The sequence below is a fragment of the Myotis myotis genome, unplaced genomic scaffold (genome assembly GCF_014108235.1).
Source record: "Myotis myotis isolate mMyoMyo1 unplaced genomic scaffold, mMyoMyo1.p scaffold_m19_p_3, whole genome shotgun sequence".
Taxonomy (NCBI): Eukaryota; Metazoa; Chordata; class Mammalia; order Chiroptera; family Vespertilionidae; genus Myotis; species Myotis myotis.
The window spans coordinates 63,123,127-63,139,782 of NW_023416335.1; the positions used below are offsets into that span (position 1 = coordinate 63,123,127).

At 34.8% G+C, this 16,656-nt stretch overlaps 1 protein-coding gene across 1 annotated transcript in view; it reads left to right on the forward strand.

Moving 5' to 3' along the window:
- The window catches only part of KLHL1 (kelch like family member 1), a 379,658-nt gene that overhangs the window by 153,642 nt on the left and 209,360 nt on the right, over positions 1-16,656 (forward strand). Inside the window, exon 3 of the mRNA XM_036301681.1 lies at positions 2,537-2,673. Within this exon, the coding sequence (XP_036157574.1) occupies positions 2,537-2,673 (137 nt within the window). The remainder of the gene's footprint in view (positions 1-2,536; positions 2,674-16,656) is intronic.

The following is a 16,656-nucleotide window of genomic DNA, read 5'->3' on the forward strand; positions in this document are numbered from 1 at the left end:
ATTTTTGATATTTATTTTATATATTTAAATGCCATTTAACAAAGAAAAATCAACCAAAAAAATGAGTTCACATGTCACCTCTGATACGCATGTAATAGATTTGCCATCACTGCCATAGACAGATTACTAAGAGAAATTATGAATTTGAATGTTGTATTTGGTGGGAAAGTTCTCCTTCTTGGAGGGGATTTTTGACAATGTCGCGGTATTGTACTGCATGCTATGTGATTGGCCATAGTATAAACGAGTTTAAAGTACTGCAATGTTTGGGGATGTTTCAGAAAGTTGTCTCTTACAACAAATATGAGATCAGAGGATTCTGCTTATAGTGGATGGTTAGTAAAACTTAGAGATGGCAAACTTGATAGCAGTTTTCATTTAGGAATGGATATTATTGAAATCCCCTGTGAAATGATTTGTAATGGATTTATTATTGAAGCTACCTTTGGAAATACTGTATCTATAGATAATAATAAAAATACATCTAAATGTACAATTCTTTGTCCAAAAAATAGGCACATTCAAAAATTAAATGAAGAAATTTTGGATATACTCAATGGACATTTTCACACATATTTGAGTGATGATTCCACTGAAAAGGACAATTTTCCCATCAAATTTCTTAATAGTATTACTCCTTCGGGAATGCGTGTCATAAATTAAAATTGAAAGTGGGTGCAATCATCATGCTATTGAAAAATCTCAATAGTAAATGGGGTCTTCATAATGGTACCAGATTTATTATCAAAAGATTACGACCTAACATTATCAAAGCTGAAGTATTAACAGGATCTACAGAGGGAGAGGTTGTTCTGATTCCAAGAATTGATTTGTCCCCACCTGACACTGGGCTCCCATTTAAATTGATTCAATGACAGTTTCCCGTGATGCCAGCATTTGTGATGACTATTAATAAATCACAAGGACAAACTCTAGACAGAGTAGGAATATTCCTACCTGAACCCGTTTTCGCACATGGTCAGTTATATGTTGCTTTCTCTAGAGTTTGAAGAGCATGTGACGTTAAATTTCTAAATACTTCAGCACAAGGAAAATTAGTCAATCACTCTGAAAGTGTTTTCACTCTTAATGTGGTGTACAGGGAGATATTAAAATAAGTTTAATCACTTTATCAGTCATTGTTTGTATCACTGTTGTTTTTATATCATGTTTTTGTTGTTTTTATATCATGCCTCTGTTGTTATATCCTTTTGTTACTGTTTATTTATTAATAAATTTATGTTATTTTCATATACATTTTACTAATTCCCTTTTATCTCTCACACTTCTATTATAGAGAAAAGGCAAATAGCAATATTAAAATATTTCCGTTAATTAATTCCCTTTTAATGTGCACAGATTTGTGTACCAGGCTACTAGTTCACATATAAAATCAGAAATGTACTGCATTTTTTTTTTAATATATTTTATTGATTTTTTACAGAGAGGAAGGGAGAGAGATAGAGAGTTAGAAACATCGATGAGAGAGAAACATCGATTAGCTGCCTCCTGCACACCTCCTACTGGGGATGTGCCCACAACCCAGGTACATGCCCTTGACCGGAATCGAACCTGGGACCTTTCAGTCCGCAGGCAGACGCTCTATCCACTGAGCCAAACCGGTTTCGGCAAATGTACTGCATTTTTAATTAAAGTTATAGTTGACAGGCTTACTTTAAACTTTATCTGCAGAATAAAAATCCATGCTGTGGCAGCTGTGGCTCAGTTGGTTGAGGTTCATCCTGCGCATCAAATCAAAGGGTCACAGGTTTGATTCCCAGTCAAGGCACATGCGTAGGTTGCAGGTTCCATCCCCTGTTTGGGCACGTGTAGGAGGCAAAATCTATGTTTCTCTCTCACATCAATGCTTCTCTCTCTCTCTCTCTCTCTCTCTCTCTCTCTCCTCTCTCTTCTCCCTCTCACTTCCTTTCTCTGGAATCAATAAAAACATGATTTTTAAATCCATTACTAGTTAAGCAAAAATAAAGAGGGGGGATTTGCCTAATTTGATATAAAGACATCTTTAGAATCACAGTATTGTTTATATCTATAAATATTTCTCATACATATAAAAAGAATATTTTATTGGTATAAGAACAGGCAAATAAACAAAAAAAAAATAGAAATCTCAGAGAAGTCACTACAGATTTTACACTTAAATTTATGATATATGTAGCACCATTAATTGACTGAGCAAATCAAATTCTTTAGTAGATAGTGTGGTGAAAAGTGGGTGAGTATGTAAAAAGAAATAAAATTGGATTCCTATCTAAAAGAATAGAAGAACTAAAAGTGAAATGAAAAATGTATTAGAAATGGTAGAGCAGAATTTTCTAAATCAGTTTTTAAAAGTGCAATCCATAGGGTAATTATAGATTAATTGATGGGTGATAGATACAGAGATATACAGATACTTGATAGGCAAACAGGCACAGATAGAGACATAAATAGATTGCTCTGCACTCCATTGTTGTTGACACTTAGCATTCTGATGCTCTATATTCACACCCTAAATTAGACCTTTTGACTCTTTCAGGCTTGTTCTGAGCTCAGTCTCAGACTATTTTGCTGCCATGTTTACAAGTGATGTTTGCGAAGCCAAGCAGGAGGAAATCAAGATGGAAGGCATAGACCCCAATGCCCTCTGGGATCTTGTACAATTTGCATATACAGGTACAGTAAAAGATGAAGCTTCACATTGATGTCTTGTGGATTTTAGAATTTAAGTACAGGATTTTAAAATTTAAAGAAAAATACAGCTTGCATCTCTTATTTTATTTATTTATTTCCATTTGAAAGACTAACAGAGAAAAATCAGACTACTTTTCTTTTGTCAATGAAATTATAAATGTATATATGTATACATATATCAAATTCCTTTCACTAATAATTTAAACTGGCTTATATGCTCTGGCATGTGTGGCTCAGTTGGTTGAGCATCGCCCCATGCACCAAGAGGTTACTGGTTGGATTCCCAGTCAGGGCTCATGCCCAGATTTCTAGCTTAATACCCAGTAGGGGGTGTGCAAGAGACAGCCAATTGATGGTTCTTTCTCATGGATGATTTTCCCTCTCTCCCCATCCCTTCCTTTCTCACTCTAAAATTAATTTTAAAAAATTCAAAAAAAATAAACTGTCTTATAAAATTAATAGCAGATAGATGCACTTAAAAGAGAACCAGAGATGTCATTAATGATCAAATAAGAATTTGTTTATGTCTATACTTAAAACATTAAGAAGCAAAATGGATTCTAATTTTCTTTCATTTTGAAATAAATGTGTTCAAATAACTATTCTTTGCAATGTATTATTTTAATTTTAAAACCTTTATAGATCATTTAATGTAGATTCTATAAACTTGAAATAGACAATGAAAATATATAGAATTGTGAAAATGATGAGATTTAAAATCTGTTTATTTCTCTCTGATCCTCTATATTGACATTTTCTATTGATCTTTGCCCCTTATAAAATTTAGTGCAAATAGTTTTGCTAATTTAGCAAACATTTGTTGAATGTTACTTAATGTGTAAGTATTAGCTTTATCTCTGGAAGATAAACTAATGAGTAAGCCATGTCTTTCCCTTCCAGAAGCCCATGGTCCAAGTGGAGAAAAGAGATGAGGGAATACATATGATATAATGTTAAATGTTAAGAGAGAGTTAAAAGGCATAAAACCAGCTCAGAGCATTATCAGGGTTCACATTCATTTAAAAGATTTTAATAGCTTTTTAAGACTTATGAGATTAGAGGAGACATTATAATAAAATCTTGTGATAGTAGTAAAAGAAAATAGTATGAGTGGATACATTTTAGGAATGGAATGTGGCTCATTTTGCCTGAACTATTGATTATATTAAAAAGAGAGAGAAGGAAAGAAGAAAGAAAGAAAGAAAGAAAGAAAGAAGAAAGAAAGAAAGAAAGAAAGAAAGAAAGAAAGAAAGGAAGGAAGGAAGGAAGGAAGGAAGGAAGGAAGGAAGGAAGGAAGGAAGGAAGGAAGGAAGGAAGAAAGAAAGAAAGAAAGAAAGAAAGAAAGAAAGAAAGAAAGAAAGAAAGAAAGAAAGAAAGAAAGAAAGAGGAAGGGAGGAAGAAAGAAAGAAAGGGGCCTGATTATCAAAGTATCAGGACCCTAGGCTAAGGAGCTGCATTTTTCAATATTTCTGGTCACAGAGAAACAAGACATGGTGTTTAAAGATCAGCCTCTTAAAGCAAAAGACCTTGGAACTAGTGGGAATCTATTTTCTTTGAGGATTTGGCTTATCATAGAGAGAAGCTTGTTAATACCAAATTTAACACTCAGTAAATGAAGCCTCTTTGAAAACAAAAATGCACCTGCTTTAGATGCTGAATCTTAAAGCAGCAATGCGATGGGAAGACAGACATTTTCCCAGTCTCCATAATTTTAAAATTATGTTTTATCAAAGCAAATATTTGCTCTGGACAAAGTTAAGCAGGTAAGCCTTTATTGAAGGCTGTTGTAATCGGGGAGGGGGACCAGAACTGAGTGTTTACTTACCACACTAAGGGAAATAAGTCAGACAGAAAAGGGCAAGAACCATATGATTTCACTCATATGGGAAATATAAAACTGAAAGCAATAAATGAACAAACAAGAAAAACAAACAAGCAAAAACTCATTGACACACAGTACGAAAGTTATCAGAGGGAAGAAGGGTGGGGGTAGTAAAGGTAAAGGTATCACATACATGGTGACAGAAGATGCTTTGCCTTTGGGTGATAAACACACAATGCAATGTGCACATGGTGTATTATAGAAATGTACACTTGAAACCTATATAACTTCATTAACCAACGTCACCCCAATGAATTTAATTTAAAATAAAATAATAATTCTGCAGGAACAAAGGGTAGAGGGGAGAATTTTAAAGTGCTCAGGCGGGAGAGAACACAGCCATCTGTTTTTGCTAATTGGCTGTATGTAAAGGAAAACTAGCGTCCCTCCTATCTTTGCGACAGAAGGTAGTTTTACAACTTGAAGCAAGGAGCTCACTGCAATTATGCTCCTGGTCTCTCACAAAACTGAGAGACTGGGTGCTCTCTCCCTTGATGTTGGCATTTCAAAGGGATGGCTTTGAGAAAAACATTTCTGGATTGGAAAACTGTCAAGAGCCTTTTTAAAAATATTCACATCTCAAAGGAGTAAAGAACGAATTTACATTTACAGGTTTTTCTAAAGCAAACCCTCTAAGAAAAGGGAGGTCAAAGGACTAGGGGCAGGAAGAAGCAAGTCCAGTCAGCTGATGGGGAACTGAGATCATATTGGTCAGTTTCAGTTGGCATACAACCTGAAATAGTAGCAAAAGATCGTGGCCTCCCAGTCAAGAGTAGCAAACACAGCCACCTTATTGTTTCTTGGAAAGAAACAAATCCTGAAACTTACATTGCAAGAATCCTTCTAGCAACAGAAAGGCATAGATCCAACACTTACAGCTTCCATAGCCTGGCAGCCTTGCATCTCCCTTGTGCAAAACTAGGTCAAAAGACACTCATCTTGGTGCAGCACGAAGTTGGAAGGTGTTTCCAAGCTCCCTGCTGAATGTAATGACCTAGATTTGGCTCTGCTTTTTAGAGGGCAGGCGGGATACAAAGCTGCCTTTCAGCTGCCACTGCCCCTCTGGCCTGTGCTCCGATACTTCTGTCTTCCCCGTGATTGCTAAATTTCCAATTGTCAGTTTGTAGAAATGCCCGAGATGAAAACATAATTTACAAGCTAAGGTAAGGGGGATTTTAGGCATAATGTAGAATCTGCACCTGTCTTTTGCTACATACAATGTAACAAATTACAACAATAGGAGAGATCAAGTGAGCAATAGTATAGAAAGGCAAGAATGGGAGGTATCTGTGTGTTTCTACTTAGATTGCTGGCTGACCTCTAAGACTTTCTGCAGAAGACTAAAAATAAAAATGTATCCCAGAAAGTGGTAAAAATGAACAAGCAGTAAGATACTAAAGGGTCAGCCATTTGGGAATATTTTCTTAAATTCTTAGGTTTGAGAGGATTTGAAAAAAAAAAACTAAAGAGGATCAACAATATCAAGAATTGATAGTTAACTATCATCTGTTTAGGTAATGTGTTCAAAAGACATGAGTTGAATGAGAGTGCTCAAAACGATTTCAAAGGAAAAATTTCTATGAAATCTGAAAAATGTCTGAGGTTTGAAAACAATAGGTAACTAATTTATTTCATTCACTGAGAAATTAAGAAAATGAAACAATGGGTAAAGTTAGATTAGAATGAAATTTTGACTGATATAAGCTTCAATAATTATAGAGTTTAATAATATTTTATTTGAAGAAAGAGGAATTGTCAGTGGTGAACAAGAGGGCCTCTGCCTCAGGCCAGAGGGAGTACTCTGCACTCCCAGTTGTCTTGCTTATAGGAATAAATTCAAACAAGAGACAACAAATAACAGCAAAAGCAGGCAAGGATTTACTTGTAGGAAAGCTGGCAAAACTGAGCTGAGTGCCTCGATATTTGAGAGTTTAAATGATTTATACCTCTAGGCTTGAGCCCCCTAGGCAAGAAACAAGTTATCCCCACCCTCATATATTAAAAAAAAAAAAGTATCTCTAAGTTATAAGACTCCATCTAGGTGGTAAGCCATCATTTAGACCACATCCTGGGGGCTCTGAACCTTTCCTGCTCACATAGGGGTCCACCACCTCCATTGTCTATTTTCAGTTTGTCATATCACTGATTTCCTCCAAGCCTAGCTGCCTCTCCCAGCCTCTCCCAGCTCATATCTTTCTATCTGCCTGCTCTAACAGAATCATCCTTTAAAGATTTCATTTAATAAAAATGTATACATGGTACGATGTGAAAGACACCCTTTCTAATTACCGCAATTTTCTCCTATCCCAGCAAATTAGAAAGAGAGGAAACGGGATCAGGGTCCTGGTAGTGTTTCAATTAAAACTAAAATAAAACTTTGGGAACTTTTTTTTTTCTAACTGGGAAGAGACCTAGGTATCAAGGAGTGAGTGCAGTGGTAGTAATAGATCAAAGGGTATAGAGGATTTTGTAGAGGAAGATGTTATCATAATAAAGCAAGTTTAATACTAGAAATATGTAAGATAGAATAAAGAAAACCAATATAGTTTTTGTGTTGACAAAATTAAAGAAAATCTAATTATTTAATAATTTTTAAATTTATTGGAAGCATAAAGGGTAAATATATAACTATTGAAATAATGACTAATTATTGCAGTATCTAAATTAGCTTCTTTTTAAAAAAAAAGGGGGGGGGGCTCTGTTTGGTCAATTGTTTTCACACACAAGTATGTCAAACTTGTGACCCGCAGGCCGCATGCGGCCCACAACAAATATTTTTGTGGCCCAGCCAATATAATGGTATGTAAGAAACGTTTTAATAAAAATTCCATAGCTTAATTTTATAATCCTGTTATACATAAGTATTAATAATGAACTACAACATTCGCTATAGACTGATTACTATGATCATGTTGCCTTCATTTCCCTTATGGGCCTTACGCACAGGCGCACCATTTCTCTCCACTAATACTAGCAGCAAAAATTTTAGCAGCCAATTGCCACATCATTAGTCTTGGACTGACCATGGTGTGCGCAACAGAAAATATTTTGCTTTCGGAGAACAAGAAAAATACGTTTATTTGCATTACGCTTATTAATTTGTGCAGTTATTCAGTGTCTGGTAAGTTAATGTTCAAGAAAATATTAATTTTTATTAAAATGTTCTATTATTTTATGTTAACAATTATGTATTTATATCAGCCCTTTGTAGTCAGCATGTCTCTATCGAAATAAACCTACGTTTCTAGAAAATTGAAGCTTTTGTTTTTTGCAGCCCACATAAACTTAAACCTTGTTTATTTGGCCCATGTTAATCTTTGAGTTTGACATGCTTGCCAGTGTAAAAGTTCAGGAGTGGAAAAAAGAAAAAAATTACACTGGTGTTAGAAATAATTGTATTTCTAACAGGTTCATATCACTTTTCTAAATTCTTAATTATATGTTTAAATAACTTTAACATTTCTTCTTTTGAAACTTTCCTTTGATTTTTTTCATAGATTTTTACTAGGAAATCTGAGTATGATGAGAGCTATTCATGGAGAGCAAATGCTCATTTAAGCAACAGGATGTGTTATAAAATAATGTATAATGAAACCAAGTTTAGCACAGGCTAATTGATATAAATAAGAGTTAAGTTCCTAGGGCATCTCATCAAAATTACAAAAACAAACAAACAAAAAAAATGATGTTGAACAAAATGATACAATTTGAGGACCTGCTGTACTGCCCTTTTACAACTTTTCCCTTAAATTTAAAGTTTGAATACTTGGTTGTGATCCAGATAATATCCTATATAATAAAAGAGAAGCATGCAAATTAACCCTACCTTCACTATGCTGAAGCACCAGCCACACCCACCAGCCAATCAGGAGTGAGTATGCAAATTAACCCAACTAAGATGGCAGCGGCCACAGAGCTGGAGCGAGCAGGAGTCTTGGGTTTCCCCTGCGATGGAGGAAGCCAAGCTTCCCGCCTGCCCTGGCTGGCCTGGGCTCTGCTCAAGGCTACAAAGTTTCAATACAGAAGACAAATAAATCCCAAATATCTTCTTCCAGCTGGCCATGGCCTCCACTCAAGGCTACAAAGTTTCAATTATAGCAGATAAATAAATCCCAGAAAAAAAAAAAAAAAGACAAAAAGGAGAGGCTGGGAGCTTGGGTCGCTGGCGGGCGTGGCCATCCTGAAAATGGCCCTCAGCCCCTCACCCAGGCTGGCCACACCTCCATGGGGTGAGGGTCTCCACTGAGGGGATTGACCAGACTGAAAATGGCCCTCAGCCCCTCACCCAGGCTGGCCAGGCACCTCAGCGGGACCCCCACCCTGATCCGGAACACCCTTCAGGGCAAACCAGCCAGCCCCCACCCATGCACCAGGCCTCTATCCTATATAGTAAAAGGGTAATATGCAAACTGACCCTAACAGCAGAAAGACTGGGAATGACTGGTCACTATGACACACACTGACCACCAGGGGGCAGACGCTCAATGCAGGAGCTGCCCTCTGGTGGTCAGTGCGCTCCCACAGGGGGAGCTCTGCTCAGCCACAAGCCAGGCTGATGGCTGCCAGCACAGCGGTGGTGGCGGGAGCCTCTCCTGCCTCCTCAGCTGCACTAAGGATGTCCAACTGCAGCTTAGGCCTGCTCCTCGCTGGCAAGTGGACATCCTCTGAGGGCTCACAGGCTGCCAGAGGGATGTCTGACTGACAGCTTAAGCCCATTCCCCCAGGGAGCGGGACATCCCCCGAGGGGTCCCAGACTGCGAGAGCGCACAGGCTGGGCTGAGATACTCTCCCAAGTGCACAAATTTTTGTTCACCGAGCCTCTAGTGTAATTATAAGATTTTATACCAGCTTTTCAAAATCAATCCAAAATTCAGTTAAAAATATTTGAATTCTTATTGAATGAAGAAAGTCACACTAGGGACTAGAAGATAAAATATAAATTATGTCTGGATATATACAGATTGGAATGACATAGACCTTTAAACAAGTTGATAATAAATAGAAGTATTAGCATAGGAATAGTGAAAAAAAGCTTGTCACTTTTGTTTTCAAAAGCAGTAACATATATGTATCATCAATGCACTATCTCGGTTGTAAAGTTTTAAATGAACTTAGTTTTTAAAACATTTTTCTACATGTTATGAAGCCTCTGTTCTGTAATTATACTCATCTAGAAAAAATACCTATTATTTGTTTTAACTGCTAATGCCTAAGTTTGCCATAATGAAGTCCATGCTGTTCTAGAATTAATCCACAGAACATCTCTGAAACATGGAATCAGAGGAGAAAAGAAAAAATGTTTACAGTCCCCATTATTCTATTTTCAAATTACTTAGAAAATTATAGAACTTTAGAAATTCCATCCTAAACATTATAAATGTTACATATAAACATTTTTCATGGAAAACATTTTTTGAGAAGTACATGTTTAATATTTCAAATGAACATTGACAAAATTATCATGAGATAGGTCAGAACTTTGTTGGTCTCTTTTGAATTAACATGAGGGGACAGTTATTTTCTTCAGTGCTTGAGACTCTGGAGTTCTTTTTTTAAAATACATTTTTATTGATTTCAGAGAGGAAGGAAGAGGGAGAGATAGGAACATCAATGATGAGAGAGAACCATTGATCAGCTGCCTCCTGCATGCCCCTTACTGGAGATTGAGCCCACAACTTGGGCATGTGCCCTTGACCAGAAGTGAAACCTGGACTCTTCAGTTCGCAGGCTGACACTCCATCCACTGAGCCAAACTGGCTAGGACTACTCTGGAGTTCTTAAGCAGCCCACACCGTGATATAAAGTAACCTGGCAGAGATCAATAGTAAGATATTGAATCTATTACTAGAATAAAATGCCATAACACAAATTGAACGGTACTTTCTGTGCTGTCAATACCCTTTTGTATAGTATGTGTTATGACAGAGTTCTTTGAAGTGGTTATGACTATCTTGCCCTCAAAATAGTTTGAGTAGCTTAAATCGACTCCCTTATTGCTGTATAGTGAACCCCTGCAGATTAGGTTCATGCTTCCTCACAATTGAATGCTACTTACCTGCAAGGAGCAATGGTGCCTAAAAATGTAAGCACATTAATGGCTAATAGACCTTTTCCTGTGAAGGCATTGAATGCCTCTCAAGTTTTACTGAATGCCTACTATGTGCCATGTCCTATAATGGGCTCTGGAAAACAATATGCTGATTACACACATTCTCTGCCTTTAAGAGACTTTCCAATTTAGGGTTTAAAATAGCTATCCTTTGTTTTCATTTTGGGGAAGAGGGTTTATAAACATATTTTTGATGAATACAGCCTCATATTTTCTCATTAAGAATGGTATAAAACAAATGTGAGGGCTACTGTATTATTTTTTTGTCTATATGTACTTCAGCTCTAGCCTAAATTAATGATGGCACTGTGAAAATAAAAGAGAAAATTTAATATATTTGAACAGATTCTCTGTATTTTAAAGTTGTCTTTGAGCTGATAAAAATTTCTTTCTTTCTTATCTCTTACATAGTCCCTACTATCCTGACATACTTAAAAATATATTCTGTTCATTGGTGCGTAAGGAAATAGAGTTCGAACAAATATGGGAGATGGGATTACAGGGTTACTAGCTAAGTGCCAGGTCCTGTAGAGAACTGATAAGGACAAGATTTAATAAAGGAAGCTGTTCATAGAACTAGTATTAAGAAGAGGGGTAGAAAATTAAACTGCCAAATAGCAACCCTATAATCACATTAAGGCCTTAACTTCCTTATTAAAAACAAAACAAAACAACTTTGTGTGCTATTGAAGTTAAAGACTTTGTCTATGTTAAGGAATATTAAGCTAACTTCAGCTTACTGCCAAACATTTGAATGAAGTAAATACATGAATATAGGAGCTGATATGTTTAATGTTCTGCTTTAATATTAAAAGTATACATCAATATATTCAGCCTAGACTATTCTAAACCCTCTTCAGAATTTTTATTGCAATTAAAAGTAAATTATTGCTTCATTTTTATTACTGGTTTAATTCAAGTGACATGAATTATGCAAGCACATTAGCAGGACATTAGTTTTAAACTTAGGGCTTTTACTAGATGAGAAAATTATGTTCTTAATTTAACATATTAAACCTTTAAAGACTGGTTTTATATATAATTACTATCCATTTTTTTAAAAATACTGATTTAACAATTTTCATAGGATGTTAAAATTACTTATTATTAAAGACAAATAAAAATTTAAAAAAATATCCTGGTGTATATTACCATCATACCAATACCTTTCTACTATTTTATCAGGAAACATTGTGTGTGTGCAATACTGAGTAATAGAAAACTAATTTTGAAAAAAAATATTGTATCAAATAATAAAAATGATACATATTTTGTGAATATTGTACAACTTTTGTTGTTACTGAACTGCGTTTTGGCTTTATGCTATGGAATTTTATAGATGAACTAAAGAGAAATAGTTGTGTGAAATTTAATATTATTAGTTATAGAGGAAGGGTTATGCCTCTCTACACCATAGCTCACATTTACTTTCAAAGTTTCCAAGTAAGAAAAATCTCTTAGGTCTCATAATCAACTTTAAAAAAATCTGCCTTAATTTTAGTTTATTGTTCCTCTTAGTCTTTTAATTGTTCACATTTTCCTCCGGTTTGGGTACTAGAAAAGCAGAGACTGAATCATATGCCATTATACCAACTGTGCAGGGGACATGCTGTGTATTCTTGTGCATTTATCTTATATTCAACTATATTTTCTCAGGATTATTTCATATTCACTCTAACCCCAAAATATCTATACAATTGATTCTGTTATCTTTGAGTGGCAGTATAGTATAGCATAGTATAGTATATGGCATTTAACCTTAGAAATATCTGAGGGTTTCTTCAGCCTTCATCTAAATATTCTTGATATTCAACTAAAACTCAGTATGATGTGGACAACCCAGTGTTGATTCTGGGCATTTATTCTAATTGGAATGTACTTATTTCTTACTTTTCAGTATTTTGATTATATTCCTTGGGCTCCCCTTATTGTAGTTTGAGTTCTTGGTCAGATTACATGTTTTTTTGTTTTGTTTTTTTTTTAGATAATTTATTATAGGTGTGTAATGCTGTCCCTAATCCGGCGGAACCGGTAGCTACAGCTCCTTTTGGCAAAAAAAAAAAAAAAGTCAAGAGAGGTCAATACAGAATGCTTAAGTGCCTTCCCCAGAGGGAATAAATCCCTTCACATTCTCAAAATATCCAAAGTAAATATTAATTTGTAAGTTTGTTTGGGATAAATGCACAAGATACTGTTGTAAAGCATCAAAAATTAATAAAACTTGTAGAATAATACCATGTAAGAATATTCTTTGTTCTAGGTCATGACAATTCAATTTTCTAAACTCAAGGTTTGGAATGAGGAACCTAGTTTTTTAAAAAAAGAAATTTAGAGGAGCAGAGACAGTATGTTATCTAAATTACAGTTTTGGGTAAACACATTATCTAGAGTCCTTGGGTAACCTAGGTAAAACTTAGGCATGTTATCTGAATTACAGTTTTTACCTGAATTAATTGTTACCATACTTCAGCCCAGGTGGTCTCTGGGCTGTTGGTTGTCTGGTTTGTCTTCCTCCTGCTGGATTACACTTGGAGAACTTTAACTTAAAAAAGAAAAATCTTTCCTTTTTTACACCAAGTAACTACAGGGTTACTTCTTGGATCAGATTACATGGTTTTATGGAGTCTTAAGATCATTCAACTATAGAGTAATTTGAACTAATAAAATTAGCATAATGCTTAGGACATTGTAAGCACTCAATTATAATGGTTATTCATAATAGGTATTTTTATAAGTCCTTCGAATCCTTTCTACAATTTGTTATTAAAAAATAAAGATGAAGACTGAGAACTGGGGAGGGAATAACACATTGTTCATAAAATATTTATTAATATTTAATCAAATTTATTATATGTTGCAGTATTACAATATGACTTATAATTCATATGAATGGTTAAGTGTACATTTTTAGGAGTATATTTTTTTAAATAGCCTTCTTGAAATTTTGCTACTTTATATATATTTATCGGATATTGCATTCAGTATTTTAACATACTTACCTCATTTGACCCACCCAGCCACATTTTGAAATGGACAGTTACCCAAATCTTACTGTCTTATACGGAAATGAAAGCACCGTACCGCGGCCGTTTTCTCAGTGCCACTGCAGGCCTTCTAACCGGCTCTAAAATTACTCAAACTCCTGCTTTATTAAAACGCTTATGTGTGCTATGTTATTGGCACATTTACTGAAAAATGTGACCTTCCATTAGTACAGTACCAACTGCCATCAAATATAAATTTTCCTTAAAACTAATTTTATTTTATACAAATCATGAATAACCTGAGGAAAGCATGCAGATGCTACTCAAACGCAGAATTATTTTCAGTCGACCATAGCGGTATTTGAAATAACCCTCGACCTTGAATGTCCACAAATCAGAAGTGCAATTTTAAGTATAATTTTGTTTTATAATTTTATCTAAATAAAAACGCTAGGCATGTTTAATATTTAACATGTTTAGGATGTTTCACAAACATCTCAGTATGGCTCACAATATTCAGCTTTATCTACGAGTTGGGAAAATTCAAACACCAACTTTATGTTTCCATATAATATATACCTTTAAAATACTCAATAGTTCTCAAAACTTTCCATTTAAAATTTAATACAGCTGATGCTATTTTCAGATCACATATGAGAAAAACAGCTATAAATAAGAAAACAGACAAAAACAAGCAAACAAAACAACATTTGTGACTACACTCTTCTTAAGACGTCCAACCCTAGTCAGTGTGGCTGAGTTGGTTGAGCGTCATCCCATGTACTGGTTGGATTCTAGTCAGGGCACATGCCTGGGGTTGCTGGCTTGATCCCTAGTAGGGAGCATGCAGGAGGCAGCTCATTGATGTACATAAATGCTTTTCTCTCTCCCTCTTTCTTTCTCTCTAAAAATAAATTTAAAATCTGTAAAACATGTTTTAGAAAGATTTCCATAAATTACCACTTTGCCTGATTTGAGAAAGGAAATTTATAAGGAGAACCATCAGCACTTAATGTTAAATGCTTTGTCTCCCTCAGATAAAGGATGGTAAGAGCTACCCAACAAGGAAAACAGTTTTCAGCTAAACATGAGTTGCATGTGCATGATAACTTAAAGGAATACCTGGATCCCTGACTCCTTTTAGACTGTGTGCTTGAACTTTCTTCTTGAGCACATTGTAGCTACTATTATACTCCTCTCATATTCCTTAACCGGACAAAATATTCCAGCCCAATGTTATCCACACAAGTCTGTTAATTGTTTCCCACCCCATCTTTTCTTCTTCTCTGGAGAAATGTTTATGAATAGTGAGTGGAAAGGATAATGCAAAACAATAAAATTTAATAAAGGATAGTAATAGAAGTCCACCTTGCAAGAAGAATTATAAAAATAACTTTACATTTGTTTAATATAAAACCTTTGCATTTCTGATACGTCCATGTCAGCAAAATACAAACAATATTTAGAAATGTGTGACATTATTTTCATGTTTTACTGAGCTAATCTACTTCATGTTTAATAAGCATTTTTGAGTAGTGCATAAATTTAACTAATCCAAAAATTACATCATAGGATAATTTTGATTTTTTTTTTGACAAACAATTATTCCATTAATCAAATTAAGGAAAACTTATTTAGGGCCTCAAGTACAAACCTCATTTTTTAATATTTATTCAATTTAAATGTGCATTTTACAAAATGGCTTTAGAATAAAATATATAAATGAGGGAAAATAAGGTGTTAGTAATACGATATAACTGGATAGGGTAGGGTGGTGTTTTGGGAAAGGATTTCATATATATAGGAGAACCAAATGCATAATTTCTCAATAGCACTTTGTAATTATTGCACTTCCAGTTCATTTGGGGCTAAGAAATGTTAAGAATATGAATTGTTAGATGTGCAGATTTCAAGAAAAAAATATGAATTCTTATAGTCAATGAAAATGATCATCTCTGAAAATGACTAATAATGATAACAAAAATGTGAAAAGATAATCTATTAAGTAGATTTGAGAGCCAAAATAGTGCTGCCTCCCAGAATACCTGTTACCTCCCTCCAAAAAAAAAAATCCTCAAACCAAATGATTTGGCAACGTTGAAGCCCTGGAATACAGAGGAAGTGGGTATGACGGCCACGTGCACAGGTATGATGGGAGAACTCCCAGCCTGAACAGAATAAAATATCAAAACTGCTGACCTTTTTTCCACATTACAACAACCGGAGGTAGTGTATAAAATACTTAAGCACCCCAAGATGAAGCAACTTTGTAGATAATGTTAATTCGAACCATGTCTGTGAGAACATGCTCCTCCATACTGTTGCAAGAAAATCTGTCCAGTGAGAAGTTATATTCTCTGAGACTTTCCCCTTCACTTTCTCCTCTATTTTCCTGATTGAAGTAGAAAATAAAGGGAGAAATGTGAAAGGTCATTTATAAAAGTCAAAAGATTATGACTTTGTTCATTATTTTGTTTCTGATTACACACGTTGTATGAGGCTTTAAAATCCAAATAAAGAAGACCTAAAAGGGGTATTCCAATTCAAATCCACAATATCCATGATATGATTTGCACCATAAGTAAGTGTCTAAAGATTCTGTTTGTATTCACAGAAATGACATACCAATTTGTTTTCGCTTCTCAGTCATCAAAGCAAAGGAAGAAGCATGATCACTTTTATAAAATAAAAATAAAACCTTTGCTTAACAAAAATACAGGTTTTTTTATACTAAAATCTGAGAAACAATATTTTCTAATGCCTGAGAAAATGTTTCTAAATATTTGAATATTTGTAAGACACCATATGATGTACTTCACACATCTTCACTAATATGTCAAAAGTGGATATCATAACACATTTCAGAAGTATTTTGTCTGATTTCAATTCAAATGATGTTGTCCAGACACACAGATTACTAATAATTTAATTAAAGAACAGAATATTAAATCTAGGATCAAACTCAACTGGGTTCCAGGTACATTTAATTT